This window comes from Maylandia zebra, linkage group LG7, assembly GCF_041146795.1.
Source record: "Maylandia zebra isolate NMK-2024a linkage group LG7, Mzebra_GT3a, whole genome shotgun sequence".
Taxonomy (NCBI): domain Eukaryota; kingdom Metazoa; phylum Chordata; class Actinopteri; order Cichliformes; family Cichlidae; genus Maylandia; species Maylandia zebra.
Window position 1 is genome coordinate 28227455 of NC_135173.1, and position 16983 is coordinate 28244437.

The 16983-nt window shown below is 39.7% G+C and overlaps 1 protein-coding gene and 1 long non-coding RNA gene across 2 annotated transcripts in view; one reads left to right on the forward strand and one right to left on the reverse strand.

Annotated features, from left to right (window-relative positions):
- LOC101464801 (aminopeptidase N) overlaps positions 1-16983 on the reverse strand; it is a 41797-nt gene that overhangs the window by 3122 nt on the left and 21692 nt on the right. Inside the window, exons 11-19 of the mRNA XM_004556213.3 lie at positions 16410-16475; positions 16234-16299; positions 15648-15820; positions 13690-13769; positions 13452-13582; positions 10939-10994; positions 7196-7343; positions 6968-7059; positions 3362-3472 (exon numbers count right to left, since the gene is read on the reverse strand). Coding sequence (XP_004556270.3) covers positions 3362-3472; positions 6968-7059; positions 7196-7343; positions 10939-10994; positions 13452-13582; positions 13690-13769; positions 15648-15820; positions 16234-16299; positions 16410-16475 — 923 coding nt within the window. The remainder of the gene's footprint in view (positions 1-3361; positions 3473-6967; positions 7060-7195; positions 7344-10938; positions 10995-13451; positions 13583-13689; positions 13770-15647; positions 15821-16233; positions 16300-16409; positions 16476-16983) is intronic.
- LOC143419443 (uncharacterized) lies at positions 5458-7994 on the forward strand. The gene is made up of 4 exons (XR_013099420.1): positions 5458-5537; positions 6144-6265; positions 6937-6953; positions 7614-7994. It is a non-coding gene; the product is annotated as an uncharacterized LOC143419443 (long non-coding RNA).

Here is a 16983-nt window from a genome sequence, read left to right on the forward strand (position 1 = left end):
TCTCGAGAGCAGTGATGCTTTGGGGCTGTCGCCGAGCAACACGGACTTTCAACTCCCGCCACAGATTTTCTATGGGGTTGAGGTCTGGAGACTGGCTAGGCCACTCCAGGACTTTCAAATGCTTCTTACGGAGCCACTCCTTTGTTGCCCGGGCGGTGTGTTTTGGATCATTGTCATGTTGGAAGACCCAGCCTCGTTTCATCTTCAAAGTTCTCACTGATGGAAGGAGGTTTTGGCTCAAAATCTCACGATACATGGCCCCATTCATTCTGTCCTTAACACGGATCAGTCGTCCTGTCCCCTTGGCAGAAAAACAGCCCCATAGCATGATGTTTCCACCCCCATGCTTCACAGTAGGTATGGTGTTCTTGGGATGCAACTCAGTATTCTTCTTCCTCCAAACACGACGAGTTGAGTTTATACCAAAAAGTTCTACTTTGGTTTCATCTGACCACATGACATTCTCCCAATCCTCTGCTGTATCATCCATGTGCTCTCTGGCAAACTTCAGACGGGCCTGGACATGCACTGGCTTCAGCAGCGGAACACGTCTGGCACTGCGGGATTTGATTCCCTGCCGTTGTAGTGTGTTACTGATGGTGACCTTTGTTACTTTGGTCCCAGCTCTCTGCAGGTCATTCACCAGGTCCCCCCGTGTGGTTCTGGGATCTTTGCTCACCGTTCTCATGATCATTTTGACCCCACGGGATGAGATCTTGCGTGGAGCCCCAGATCGAGGGAGATTATCAGTGGTCTTGTATGTCTTCCATTTTCTGATGATTGCTCCCACAGTTGATTTTTTCACACCAAGCTGCTCGCCTATTGTAGATTCACTCTTCCCAGTCTGGTGCAGGTCTACAATACTTTTCCTGGTGTCCTTCGAAAGCTCTTTGGTCTTGGCCATGGCGGAGTTTGGAGTCTGACTGTTTGAGGCTGTGGACAGGTGTCTTTTATACAGATGATGAGTTCAAACAGGTGCCATTCATACAGGTAACGAGTGGGGGACAGAAAAGCTTCTTACAGAAGACGTTACAGGTCTGTGAGAGCCAGAGATTTTCCTTGTTTGAGGTGACCAAATACTTATTTTCCACCCTGATTTACGAATAAATTCTTTACAAATCCTACCATGTGGATTCATGGATTTTTTTTTCACATTCTGTCTCTCACAGTTGAAGTGTACCTCTGGTGCAAATTACTGACCTCTGTCATCATTTTAGGTGGGGGAACTTGCACAATCGGTGGCTGACTAAATACTTTTTTGCCCCACTGTAACTTGGTTTATTTTTAAACTCAGAGTTTGTTGAACCTACTTCCTTGAATTTTGTCCACAAGTAGCAGAGTCACTGACTTTTCAGGAAAAGCTGGCCACTCGCATCTGTTGGTTCATTAATATTTGCCTCTTTGGATGATTTGAACTCAATTGCAAGAGGGCATTTACCGTCTCCTTTTTTATGTTTTTGAATATTTGTCAGTGATTCATTTATTCTTCATTGAGAAATTCATTCTATGCAAAAGAAAAAGACTGACATCACACAATCACAAGTCACAAGAGGATTCTGCTATATTTACAATCTCTGAAAGCTCTGAATGACATCCTCAAAGTGCAAAAAGAGCTTTTGTACTCAGCTGCCAGAGATGCTGATTATAAAACTAATAGATTCAAGTCTGTTATGCTGCTCTTCTGTTATCTGGGAACATGCAACCAAACCCTGGTCCAATAAAAAACATTCTCAGACCAGCAGATTTTAAAAATAGATTAGGTCTTTGGCTTTTACATTTTAATGTTAGAAGTCTTGTCCCTAAAACTGACATGATAAATATCTACATTATCACAACTGATAATAATATCATGGTTCTATCAGAGATGCGGTTTAAAAAGTTAATGCCCAATTGTGTGATTGTAATTGATAGCTACAATATTTACAAATCCCCAGATGAGGGGTCACTCAGCAGCCGCGGAGCAGAAGCCAGGAGGGGTTGCAGTGAGCTCCACCGGCAGCCACCCCAGTAGGCACCCCCATACTCCGCAACCCGCCAGGGAAAGGGGACCCAGGCCCATCCGGACCAGGGCCCAGTTCAGCAGCAGTTCAGGTCAGTAACCCACGTCCATCAGCACAGACCCTCCGCAGCGGAGCTAGGGGAGGGTCCCAAGCCTATCCCTACCCCCACACCATTCACAACAGCACTCTGAATTGCTTGCTGTTAAAGTGAATACATCCAAGGTTCTTTACTGTTGCAGGCTGTAATAGGTTTCATCAGCTAGAAATATAGGTGTATGGGTAAGTATAATGGCACTATTGCGGATAGGACATTTAATTAAGATCTTTATATCATTTAGTTCATTTTTGCCTTGGACAAGAAGCGGTACTGTGCAGCTGTTTGTTGATATGTCCAAGGCATTTGATTCAGTTGAATATGACCTGCTCTTAGACTCGGTGATATTGGTTTGAGTAATGGGAATTGGGTAGTTCAGGTTCAAAATTCAATTTTAAGCTTTGTTTTATTTTCTATTTTTATTAATAATATTGGAAATACTATGCTGGCAGTTACACTACACCTTAATGTAAATAAGACAGCAGTTGGTTAGTTCTACTGTGAGTCAGGCTGTTAAAGAGCTTGGGGCTGCCTTCCAACAGCTGCAGGCATTACTGCACCGTTTAAAGTTTCTCTTAATACTAAGAATGTGTGCATTGTGTGGAAACAGTGCACATGGAAACAAAGCTAGCATTACCAAGTTAACAGGCTAATTCTTTTCATTTAGATTAAAAATAAATGTTTAAGATGGCTCATATAAATATTGTGTTTTTGAAAAGGTCCTGGACATGTGTGCTTTTTGCCTTGATAACCTCTATGGCAGGGGTCTCGAACTCCAGTCCTCAAGGGGGCCTGTCCTGAAACTTTTCCATGTGTCCGTGCTGCAACACAAGTGAATACAATTGGTAGGTCATTAGCAAGACTCTGTAGAACTTGACTGTATGCTGAGCTGGCAATTCAGCCATTTGATTCATGTTACAGCAGCTTGTGAGTGAATGAACATGGTGCAATAAAAGTAACTTTAGAACAACATTTTCCCAAACAAATGTTTACATTTACTTAAATTGACTTGAGTAGGGTTAGGGGTTGCCACTTCAGCATGCAGTCAAGTTCTCTAGAGTCTTGCTAATGACCTACTGCTCTTTTTCACATGTTTTGCAACAAGTTTCAAGACACCGGCCCTCGAGGACTGGAGTTCGAGACCCCTGCTCTATGGAATATGCCATATATGAATTTCCTTGTTGCCCAGAATTTCTACAATGTAAAAAAAAAAAAACTATCTCATTAAAGCGCAGTGATTGAAAAGTAGTTTATAAAGTTGACCCACATATTTTGTTGAGGTTCCTCCATCCATTTTTTGAACCATGTGGTTGTCAAGCTGTTGCATTCTGGTACCCCACTTCTGCACGCCATACGAATGGCATTCTCCTGGTTATATCTGCAAGAAGAGACAGGCATCGTTATATCTGAAACATCAGCAGTGTTGGTCAAGTTACTTTGAAAAAGTAATTAATTATAGTTACTTGTTACTTCTTCAAAAAAGTAACTGAGTTAGTAACTGAGTTACAAGATTCTAAAAGTAATTAATTACTTGAAAAGTAACTATTGCGTTACTTAAAAAAAAATCTTTAAGCCTCTGGGGTCCAGGGTATAATTGGCCATTTTTAACTACTTTTGATGTTTCCTCTACATTTTACCTTTAAAAACTATTTACTTTGCCTTGTTTGGTATCATCCTTTAAAGCACAACTTCACGTGTTTGAATTTACAGTTAAGTTTTCATTTTGACATACTGTATTAACACAATTGATCTAAAGTCAGACAAAAAACATAAAATCCAAGTAGAAAGTTACATTTTTACTGTAACAACCACAAAGTTTTGCAAACAACAAAGTTATTTGCAGCCATTTACCTTTTACCCCTTTTTTTTAATAACTATTTCAAACTATTTACAGAACAATCAGCTGTTCTGCATTCAATAAGATGCCACAAATTATTTGTGCCACTCCAAAAAAAAAAAAATTCTGTCCACTATAAAGGAGAACATCACAGCCTGATACCTGCAGGTCTGACAGCAGCAGGTGTATCACTCCTATTTTTTACCTGGAGACAGCAGTCACCTCATTGTTCTGACACACAACACAAGACAACACATTAACTACACACTCCAAACACGCTAAACGTCACAAATCTCTCACATCTCAAAACTCACTCTCTCTCTTTTACTGCTGTCTTTCTTTCCTCTCTCTCTCTCTCTCTGTCTCTCTCGCCGTCACTCCTAAAACTTCCCCCTCTTCCTAAACAACCAAATGTCATGTTGCCATATCATTTTTTGATTGGTTGACATGGTGCATTTTCCCACCAAAATGAAAGGGCAGTTTTTTTGTTTTTGTTTTTGATTTGTTGCTCATAATGTCACAGGCTGGGTCTCCGACCCAGCACTTTGAGTTTTCTTTGTATTGTTCTTATTTTTTGAGATGTTGTTAGTTTTGTGGTATTTCCTATTTGCCTTTAGTTTAGGCAGTTATTGTTCCTGGGTTTTCTGTTTGAGTTCTTGCATTATTCATCACGTATTTGGTATGTTAAGTTTGTATTGTCATGTCTAGTTTTAGTGTTTCCTGTTTTATTCTGACAGTGTCATGTGTTCTTTGGTCATTGTATTTAGTTTCACTCCTCCTGGTCCTGTCATTAGATTCATGTCAGTCAGCTGTTTCCTCATGTGTCGCCACTTCCCCTGATCACCTCATGTCTGTATTTAAGCCTTTTGTTTTCTTCATGCCATTGTCAGTTCGTCTGTTTATTCTCACCAGAGTCATAGTCATAGCCTGTTTATTTTTCCACCTCGGTCATAGTTATAGTTTTTGGTCTTAGTACCTTTAGTGTTTTGTTTCTTAGTGTTTTGTCAGTTCAGTGTTTTGTTTCTTAGTGTTTTGCCTGTTTGCTTTGGTCTCTTGGTTCATTTCCTGCCGTCATCGCAATAAAGGTTCACTTTTCTGTTAATCATTACTATTCCTCATCATCATCTGCTTTTGGGTCCTGTTTCCGCACACATCGGCGCACCCCGCCGTGACACATAAGCAGAGAGTGCTTGCTGCGCTGTCCTTAGACAGTAAACGTGGCGAAACTATTGAGGAAAAAAACGCTGCGTATATATTGTTTATCATGACTCTGGTTTTACGTTGCCTATCAACACAATTTATAAACTGGTATATATCACCTTGTTGCTTTGTCTTGAAGTGGTCGTGTGATTGGCTTACCACGACTACTTTATTCTTCCTCAGTCAAACAGCAGCACTCATGCGATTGTTTTGCTCCTTAGCTCCAGGTGTTGTGCCAAAAAGTGATCGTCGGGCAGAAAGTGATTGCCACCTGTGGGAGCGCGCAGTTGCTTAAACTGCTTAGTAAAATGCTGATGCTCAGTGATGGGTTATTCCCATCACTGAGCATCAGAGACACATTGGACTGGTGTAAAGTAGTGTATATAGCCCATCACCTCCTTAATGGGTAAGCCAATCTACACAAAACTTAGCATAACCACTGTCAAAAGTGTCAATTCTTTTGATTTTCATATAGATTATTTATCTCATAAGTAGTTTCACGTGTTTCATTCATTGTACATTGCCTGTATGGTCACCAAAATTTGTATCCACCATGGAATTTTCTTTGAACAGCACTAAATAAGGAATGAAGACTTTGAAAAAGCACTGAAATCTTAGCAAATTACTAGCTTTTTGCTAATATAAAGAAAGGCTAGATAAAAAAAAAAAAAAAAAAAATTCATGAAATTGTTCTTATATAGCACTTTTTCACTCTACTTGAGCACTCAAAGCACTTTATACAACATGTCTCAATCACCTATTCACACACATTCATACAAGCATTTTTTACTGTCTAACTGATTTCTATACCATATAATATATATATTTGTTTTACAAAAGGACCAGAGCGCTAAGAGTTTTGCCACAAGAGTGATGCTTAAACTGAGGCAGACGAGTCATAACAGAACTGGAAAGTTCTACATTAAAGTGTATAAAATACAACTGCTAGATGTCAGTGGACTGTAGATTGCAGTCAACTGAGTTCTGTTTTCTTACCACTCTCATTCCACAGTTCACCTACAGTGGCCACTGAAGGACAACTATTTCTGGGTGCCGTTCATCTGTAGTGAATGTAGGCTGTCAGTCTGCTGTTTACCTCAGCTGAGGTTTGCACTACAAAGCAGGCTCATCCAGGTAACTTCAAAATTCTAAAATACTTAGGACCATATAATATTTCAATTCTATGTTTTTCTGTCAATATGGGGTGCTGTATGTACATTAATGAGGAAAAAAATTAACTTTTAGCAAATGGCTGCATTATAACAAAGAGTGAAAAATTTAAGGGGGTCTGAATACTTTCCGTACCCACTTTCTCAGTACATGTTTAGAATTTTTTTAATTTATTCATGCGGCCATGCATTTATAAATAAAAGTACTTTGTTCTTGGAACAAGGACCAAGATTGATCTGTGATACATTACTATACTAGAGTAAGAACTAGACTAACACTACAATGCAGTCTAGGAGAAATCTAAAACTAATGGAAATTGTGGTTAGCAAAACTTAAGTACAAAAAATAAATTAAACTACTATCCAGCACTCAAGCCAACTGCTAAATCAGATCTCTTTTTTGTTTTGACACACTGATTACAAGGTGGAATATATGTCAATATATGTCATTTGTGGATTGCTGATTATTTTGTAGGAATAAGATGGGAAAGTGATTTTTAGACTATAATAACCCATTTGGATTGTGGTTCAAGTCTTTATTTATTTATTTTTCTATATCTATATAAGCTGCTGTTTCTCTGATGTCTTGTAACCTATACTCATCTACTCATCTTTATATTTTGTTTGCGTTTATAGGTGGACTATGTATCCTGGTGAGTATACTTACTGATCGGTGTGTTGTACAGGAACACTGCTCCAGTCTAAGGTCATGTTCTTGAAGTATAGGAATAGTGGAGTCACCTGCTTTCTTATGTAGTCCTAAAAATCAAGAGTTAAGGAGAGTTTATCTGCAGAAAATGTTTTCCTCCAAATGGGTCTAAAGTCACAGTTGGGTAAACAGTCATAGAGAGTAAAGGAACATTTCTTAAAAAGCTAAACTTTGGAAAGTATTCACCTGCATGGGCTGATAGACGTCCGTACGGTCTAACATGAGGTAATAATAGTCCAGATTATTGAGAGCAGATTGCCAGGGCATGTACTCTGTTTCCTTTGACAAGTAAGAGGTTGTCCTGAGGGCTAGAGAGGTGGAGAGCAGCTGAGCCCTGCAGAAAGAATACATGGGAATAAATAACTTATTGCTAAGAAACAATATTACAGCAAAGAATTGACCACAAACAAATTTCTTTATTCAATAAATCTTGTAACACTGGAAAACCTCTTTTCACCACATTTGTGAGAAAAATACATTTGTGGTTTGAGCAGTGGAATTGAGTATGTGGATTGCGCCCATGAAAACTTGCCATCTCTTTTTTGACATTGCCAAATAACTTATTCTGCTACTGACTCTTTGTTTTGAATTTCTGGTACCCCAGGTGCTGACGATCAGGTGCCAATCAGGTATCTGATTAACAGGACCAGTGAGCATGGACCCTTCTACAGTGGTCTTTACAGATCCCTCACACCCTGGACACAGAGTTTTTGACCTGCTGCCTTCTGGCAGACGGTATAGAGGCCTGCAGACCAGGACCACCCGACACAGGAACAGTTTCTTTCCCCTTGCTATTTCCCTCCTAAATAGTTGAACTGTCACATTGCTTCACACTGCCATACTGCAACTGCACCTTATGTACATTCTGTGGTATTCATTTTTGTAATCCTGTAGTTTTTGTATATAAGGATTTAGATGTTTTTATATTGTGGTTTATGTATATTGTTCATTGTGTTGCTCACATATTGTGTGCTTTTACATTGTTGTGCTTGAAAGACACCATCGACCGGAACCAAATTCCTTGTATGTGTTTGTGCAGATACTTTGCCAATAAATGCGATTCTGATTCTTGTCAGTTGATGTCTGCTCTAAGCTTACCCTATTTCACTGATCTGGATATGGCCCCATGCCATAAAGCAACTTTAAGGTGGTGTTCTCCAAACCCAGCTTCCAGCGTATTTATAATGAGCCCTAGTATCATCTCCAAATTGAACACAAAATTCCATATAACAGGGAATTTTAGACACAGGGCACCCCAAGAAGATGACACCGCAAGAAGGCCAGGGACCGCAGTTAGTCTTCAACAGATTTGCAGTCAAAGTTTGCAGGATGATGAAGCCGGTGGCTCTCTACCCAGAACAGACTGGACACAGCCGAACTCTGGCCTTACAGTACTGCCAGGAAGCCTGCCATGGGTGCCCTTCACCATCAGGCCCATTTGAACTGATGTTGACAACATGTGCACTGGTGCATCATGAACATGTGGAGGAATATTATGTTCAGTGATGAGCCCAGATTCTGCCTATGACACTTAGCAAATAAACTCTCATACAATGTGAGAAGGTAATAAAACTGTGTATTAAAGGGAGAGTGTGATTTTTAGAACACTTGAACCTCAAATTAGTCGGAGTAATGTTAGCTCAGAATCTGTTGTTGTTGTGCAGCTGGCTTGACATCTGTCTGCAGATAGGAGGGTTGCATGTCTAATATGCTGATAATTAATTGTGACAATATCTGCATTAAAATAAGTATGTTTATGCACATTGCTGTATGTTTATGGCAGTAACTGTTACTGTTACTATTTTTACCATTTCTTTTTGGAGCAACTGTAACCCACATAATTTCCTTAAGGATTAATAAAGTATTCTGATTCTGATTGTTTCAGGATGACCTGCCATTATCCAATGACACATCTGCTTACCTGCATCTTTTGCTCATTTCTCCTCCTCTTCTTTTGTCTTTTTTATAAACTGAGGACCTGATGGCTTTGAACTTTTCTTGTCCATCTTCCATTGGTTTTAATTTTGCACTCCAGTATGAACACAAATCCCCCAACCCGAGGATCACCACAACATAACCTAATAGACCTACACCTTAGTTCACAGATTCACTTTGTCTAGGGTGTATTTCTGGGATTTCACACAACCCAGGATTCAAATCATGAATACATAATGGTCTTGGATTTACAACATTATAAATGAAATGTGCTCTATTTGGAAGGAGCCGGCCCCCCTCCCCTTTCGACGGGTTGTGTGTGAGACTTTAAATCATCAAACTGTAAATTTTAAATTGTTATTGATCCCTTTACCCCTGGTCCTAAAGTGTATATTTATTTTCTTACTCTTCTTATACATATTGCTCATTTACTTGCACTGCTGTAACTGGAGCCTCGTCGTCTCGTCTCTCTATATACTGGACTGTATGTAGCGGAGATGACAATAAAGTTTACTTTGACTTCAGCAGCAGGCGCACCGAGGGCTCTCGCGCTCACTTTTCGCGTATAGAATTTTGAAAAAACATCGGTGCAAATTATAAGTCTGTATCATAATGTCTGGTGTTTTCGTGTTTGTTGGTTTCTTTTTATTTTGTGTTACTTTGCGAGTTGGTTATTAGATGCTGCTCCAGCCAGCCAGAGAATCCCCCGCCGCCCCGCCCTCTCCTCCCTGTGCCGCAAGCAGCAGGCGCACCTCGCAAACGGAGGGCGTCCTTACTCCCAGCAAATGGGAGATAGAAAACCGATCGGTATCTATGTCATTCACAATATGTGCTGGCATGACGTCGGGCAGCATGAGAACGAGCTTTTTTTTTTTTTTTTTGATGCCGCCCCCACCATGATGCCGCCCCGCAAAACGCAAAGAGTTTGCTTTTCCTCTGCTCAAGTAAGACTGTGACAAGTCCTGGAGTTGGTGTTTTCTACCAGGCTATGTCCGTCAATGCACATATTAAACAAATATGTAGGACTGCTTTCTTCTATTTGTGCAAAATTTCTAAAATTAGGAACATCCTGTTTTTTTAAAGTGATGCTGAAAAACTAGTTCATGCATTGATTACTTCTAGGCTTGGCTATTGTAATTCATTTTTATCAGGCTGTCCTAAGAACTCAACAAAAAGCCTTCAGTTGATCCAAAATGCTGCAGCAGGAGTACTTACATAGTCTAGAAAGGGAGAGCATATTTCACCCATACTGGATTTTCTTCATTGGCTCCTTTATAAATCCAAAAATCAAATTTAAAATCCTTCTCCTCACATAAAAGGTCTTGAATGAGCAGGCCCCATTTCATCTTAAAGTCCTTAGTGTCCCATGCTGCCACTATAGAACACTTTGCTCTCAGACTGCAGGCTTACTTGCAGTTCCTTTGGAATTGTAAGGTTTTACATTGAGGACAGAACACAGACTCTAGGACATTAAAGGAACTAACATAATCAAACAAGACATCCTGAGAAAATATACATAAGAAACTCAGAAGCACAAGGAAATACTAAACTCGGAATGAAAAATACTGAGCATGAACTTAAATCATCTCTGAAATCCAAAAGAAAGGCCCAGGAGTCCACAACAAAAAAACTGGCTCAAAGATCCAGGACCATGGCACCAGCTTCCTTTCCACTTTTCGTAGCTGCCCTTACTTCGTCATTACTAATCATCTGTATTTCCTGATTATAAATAATAGAAATGTAAGCTTCCAAAACTTTAAATTGAAAAACAGCAATTAACTAAGTCTGGGGGGAAAATGTAGTTACTGAAAAGCAAAAGGTGGCATCAAAAGAAAAGATCTGCATAAAAACCTAAAGCTTGCACTTGAGTCAGTACTTCATTGTCTCAAATAGGAAAAGTTATATAGTTACTTTTTTATCAGTGGGTATATATAAAAGACACCAGAATTATTAGAACTGGAAATTAGTGAAAAACTGCAACTTAATGGACCTACCTGGCCAGACTGAATGCATCATCCACAAGTTGTGCTCTGTTTATCACTGGTATAACCTGGAATGATATAGATTCTCGCTGAAGACATCAAAACTATGAATTAACACATATGGACTTGTATAGTAAACAAAAAGTGTGAAATAACTCAAAACATGTTTTATATTTTAGTTTCTCCTAAATAATTCCCCTTTACTTTGATTACTTCTTTGCACACTCTTGGCATTCTCTCGATGAGCTTCATGATGTAGTCACCTAAAATGTTTTTTTCAACAGTCTTGATGGGGTTCCCAGAGATTCTGAGCACTTGTTGGCCCTTTCGCCTTCACTCTGGGGTCCATCTCATCCCAAACCATCTCGATTGGGTTAAGGTAAGGTGACTGTGGAGGCCATCTGGTGCAGCACTCCATCTCTCTCCTTGGTCAAATAGCGTTCACACAGTCTGGAGGTGTGTTTGGGGTCATTGTCCTGTTGAAAAATAAATGATCGTCCAACTAAACACAAACAGGATGGGATGGCATGTTGCCACAGGATGCTGTGGTAGGCATGCTGGTTCAGTGTGCCTTCAATTTTCAAGAAATCCCCAACAGTGTCACCAGCAAAGCACCCCCAGACCATCACACCACCTTCATGCTTCATGGTGGGAACCACACATGCAGAGACCACTCGTTCACCTTTTCTGCATCACACAAAGACACGGCGAGTGGAACCAAAGATCTCACATTTGGACTCATCAGACCAATGCACAGATTTCCACTGGTCTAATGTCCATTCCTTGTGTTTCTTGGCCCAAAGAAATCTCTTCTGCTTGTTGCTTTTCCTTAGTAGTGGTTTCTTAGCAGCTATTTGACCATAAAGGCCTGATTCATGCGGCCTCCTCTGAACAGTTGATGTAGAGATGTGTCTGCTACTGGAACTCTGTGCGGCATTTATTTGGGCTCTAATCTGAGGTGTTGTTAACTTGCAGTTTTTAAAGGGTTGATGACTTGGATGAATTTATCAACAGAGGTGACTCTTGGCCTTCCTTTCCTGTTGTGGTCCTGTTATGAGCCAGTTTTGTTGTAGCGCTTGATGGTTTTTGCAACTGCACTCGGGGACACAATCAAAGTTTTAGCAATTTTCCAGACTGACTGACCTTCAGTTCTTAAAAGAATTATGGGCTGTCATTTGTCTTTACTTAGCTGATTGGTCCTTGCCATCATATAAATTCTTACAGTTGTCAAATTGGGGCTGTCATTTCGCCTTACCACTAACTACTAGGTAATTGGTAAAAATACCTCAGGCAGCAGAAACCCAAGAACAAGGAGGAACCATCATGGAAGGATGGGCTCCTGCTTGGTATGTACCAACCGGACATAGTAGTGGTGGACAAGCAGAAGAAGACAGCCGTAGTGACAGTCTTAGCAATACCGAATGATAGCAACATCCGGAAGAAGGAACATGAGAAGCTGGAGAAGTACCAGGGGCTCAGAGTCTCAGGGGATGGGTCTGTGACTCAGCATTTTGAGTTCATTTTGTAATTTTTATTTCTTATATTATATTGAAAATATGTGAAAATAAAAGTCTTGTGTTGGTATTATCAGTTAGGATTAGGTTAAGTGTTATTCCAGTTTAGGTTTTCATCTATGTTCCCTTGTGTGAGTCTGTTCTTTTCCTCTGTGTCAGTATGACTTGTATTTCTTGTCTGTGTGTTTCATGTTGTCAAGCCGGTGTTGTAACGTCTCGGTCTCTCCATGTTTCCTGGTTTATTTTGAAAGTCTGTTTCTATGTTCAACGTGCTTAGTGTTTCTCTTCCCTGTGGTGTCATGACGTTCATTTGTGTCAGCTGTTTCCCTATGTGTTTCCACTTTCCCTGATCTGTGTGATCCATGCAGTCTTTGTTGGGTCGTCTGTTTGCGTTCATGTTGAATCAGGTCAAGTCACAGAGTTTTCTCTACTGTTCAGGTTCATGTTCATGGTTGGTTCGTTTCATAGCTCCATAGTCGCATGTTCCTTTTCAGTTTCATGTTCTTATCCATCGAAACTGTTTTGATTGGTTGATTGACTGGTTGATTGATAATACTTTATTTATCCCCAAGAAAATTGTTTAGTTTTGCCATCCGCCACAATAAAGGCTCACTTTTTCTTTAAACCTCAGTTCATCTCTCCTGTGTCTGCATTTGGGTCCATTTCATAAATACATAGGCGTTCCCTGCTGAGACACAGAGAAGAGCTCGAGAAGATGTGGAGGGTGAAAGTAACAGTGGTTCCAGTGGTAATCGGAGCACTAGGTTCAGAAACTCCCACCAAGCTAGGTGTGGCTTCACCAAATCCCAGGAACAACATCCAAGATCTGGTTGAGGACCTGAGTTTGAAGGATAAAGACTGCCCACAGGGATGAGAGGGGAATTTTTTATATGTACATATGCATATCTCATTATGCATATGCATAAATACTGATAACAGAAAATAACGAAATTGATGTCCTGCATCCATTAAATGAGAAAATGTGAATCATGTCAGAGAGTGTCTGTGTACCTTGTGATTTGTATTAAGCTGGGTGAAAAGGCGTTCCCAGTTTCCCAAGTCATAGTTTACCCGGTAATATCCAGTTACATTAATGTTGGCCAGTACCCAAAAACCATCACTCTTCATTTCTAAGTTTATCACTGATGGAGGAAAAGAAAAAAAAACCCACATGCTTAAATTTTCAAAAAGTTTAATTACATTTGTATTGTACTTGTAAAACCACATTAAAACTGTGTACCAGCTTTACCTTCCTTTTCCATGAGCCACCAGATATCTTTCTGGACCGTACCACCCCTTATCCATCGAATAGGAATCAGCCACTCATAGCTGGGGAAGGCAACACATTTAGCGTCATTCATATACCAAACAAGTTACTAACAGGTGCAGCTCTGACAAATACTAGTGAATTTAATATTTCTATTTAATTCGGTTTAGCAATTCACTGTTTAAATGGACCTTAAATAAGGTGATCCAATAATGTTATGTGATTACATGTGTCAAGTGTTTGAACAAAATAGAGAGTTAGAAAGGGTCTAACTTTCTATAAATACTATAAGTAGGGATGGGAATCGAAAACCAGTTCTTGTTGAAAACCGGTTCCCACTGTTTCAATTAATTGGAATTGTTTGTCATTTTTGCAACGATTCCCTTATCGATTCCAGTCGCCTCGAATGACGGCACCATGTTGTTGAGCGTCATTTACCTGGCAGGAATCATGGCGCCTAAGCGGCACAACCGCTCAAAAGTTTGGTTGTACTTTACGAGAACAGATGACAACAGGGCAACTTGCAATACTTGCAAAGTAGATCTTTCATTTAAGGGAGGAAACACTATGAATATGCAAAAGCATTTGCTCATAAAACACGCGATAACCTTAAATGAATGTCGTGTTTTTAATTCTGCTCTGGACGAACCCAGCAGCAGCGGTAACGTTTGCACGTCCTCTCCCGTTAATACGGCAGGTAAATAATCAACTAACAGTGCATATTATGTCAGCACTATCTGCCTTATTACAAAACCTGCCATTACTGTGCATTTAGGTGACCATGATGAGAGAGACAGACAGAGTCTGGCTGGCTCAGATGCTGGCAGTTCTCGCTGCAGTCTACCGGTAGCGTCTCCTTTTAGTCCAGGATAGACGAATGTCACCGAGCAGGGACTAAGTTTGTGGTCAAAGGTTTGCACCCATTTGCTACAGCAGATGCCCCCGATTTTCGGTAAGTGAATGTGTTTAATTGTAGGCAGGGACATTACTGGATATTCTTGTGTAATTGCTACAGAATAATTTATGTTATACTTTGTTATTGCTACAGAAGAATATTTATTTTATTATTTTACATTTACAATGTTTTTTTCTGGGGACCCCGTGACACCCCATGGAAGAGCCATAGGCTGGATCTCTTAAGATCTCACAGTTGGGTTTGTAAGGCCATGTTACTGCTAAATTTCTATCTTGTTCAAAGAGACGATATAAAACAAAGTTCTAAGCTAATCGACCTGTGTGTTCTCCTTTTTTAAAAACAAGAATCGATAAGAGAATCGATAAAGAATCGAATCGTTAAACAGACCAAACGTTGCTGTCTAGATTTCTACCTGTATCATTACCTGTGCCAGTTATTTCAGATTTTCTTTCATTATTATTGTCCATTTTGAGCTGTCACAATTTAAAGTTTAAACCCAAAAGGCCATTTCGAGAAAAAAAAAGCTGAAATACTATTTTGAGAAATGTGGAGATTTACGTTGTAGTTTCAAGTCAACCAACTGCCACGTCTGCTATACCCTCTAAAAATTGTTCTTTCAGAGAAGGATGCAACAGGATCCTAAGAGCCTTCATCAGGAATTTGATTCGGATGTGGTGAACAACCCTAAACAAGCAAACACTTTCCTGATGTGTTTATAGTTCCTCCATGAGCCTGATTCTACCAGAGATCTCTTCCTGTTAAAAGGGAGTTCTTTCTTCCTGCTATTGCAAAGGGCTATTTGAGATTTTCAGATTGCCAGGTATTTTTTATTACTATACAAAGCTTTTTGAAATAACTATTGCTGTGAACTTGTGCTATGAAAACAAAACGTAACTAAATCTAAGTTGACTTTAGACTAAATCTAAACGCTGTGGGAAGGACATATAAAAAAATGACATATTTCTCAATACTGCCACAATGAGTCAAAGCATATTTGCATTTCAAAAGCTGTAGTTCTGCATACTTGTAAGGTGATTTGACTGTGACGTTAGAATCTGCATCCAGCAGGAAGTGCTTCTGGGATACTTTCCCTATGGCTGTATTTATAGTAACCACAGGGAATCCCATCTGAAGCACCCAGGGACTCATAATTCGATCAACTGAATGAGGAAGTGAACCATTATATTCTTTCACAGCCTGTAGATTAAAAAAAAAGTACCAAAAAGAATTTAGTTAAAAAAAAAACACCAGAGGCATAATGATAATAACTTTAAGACAAAATGAAAATAAAATATAAGAAGTTTGCAGTAATAACATTTGTCAGCTATTGTGAAATTTAAAATTTGTGAAATTTTTTGTACTGTGTGTTTTAATAGAACCTCAGTCCTTTGTAGGATCATATGGCAATACATGCAGATGATTTTGTGTCTGGCTGCACAGTCTGGTAGTGTGAGAAATTTCAAAATGCCATAAAATGTTAAAAAAAAATTATGGTAATGTAACTATCCCTTTTTTAGAGAATATACCAAACAATCATGTTTTGTAACTGTAACAAAATGCCAAAGTCACATACAACCTTTGTAAATAAAAAAAAGAAATCATCATTTTACCATCTGCAGATGATGCCACAAGTCATTCACTACTATATTACTGTATCCAAAGTAATTGAGGTAAGTCTGCAGAAAAAAGGAAAACAATCCAAAATTCTTAATTATCTGTGGCTGAACAATATTGGATAAGGTGATGTATCTCATTAACTAACTAAAAGAAATATACAAAAACATACACTCAGTCCCTGGATGAAGACTGGCTCTGAGAGAACGTCTGAAAGCATCCTCAACACTGCTGCACCCTGAGGAGGTAAAAGTTTTGTTCAATCTATCAGTTACTCAGTTTATAATAATAAAAAAAATTAACACAATATATCGAAGAGTGTACAGCAGCTGAAAAACACTAGTTATTCAGGACATGTACATTTATCTCAAAGTGGTACTATTCCTGATCTTTCACATCTACAGTGTCAGTATCTTCAGGGCTATTACTTATTTTGTATTCAATCATTATGGAATCGCTACCCCTCTCCGTGAATCGCTACCTTATTGTCCTGGAGGGGTTTGTGTGTGCCAGAGATTCCAGGGGCTATATTGTTGGGTGGGGTTGCCCCCTCGTAGGGTTACCCATAACAAACTGGTCCTGGGTGAGGGACCAGAAAAAGAGCCATTCAAAAGACTCTTATGAGTAGAACATCGAGGGAACAGTTCACCCTGCCCACGACAGGGTTACCAGGGCCCTGCCCTGGAGCCAGGCCCAGGTAAGGTGCCTAAGGTCGAGCTTCTGGTGGCCAGACCTTCCACGGGGCC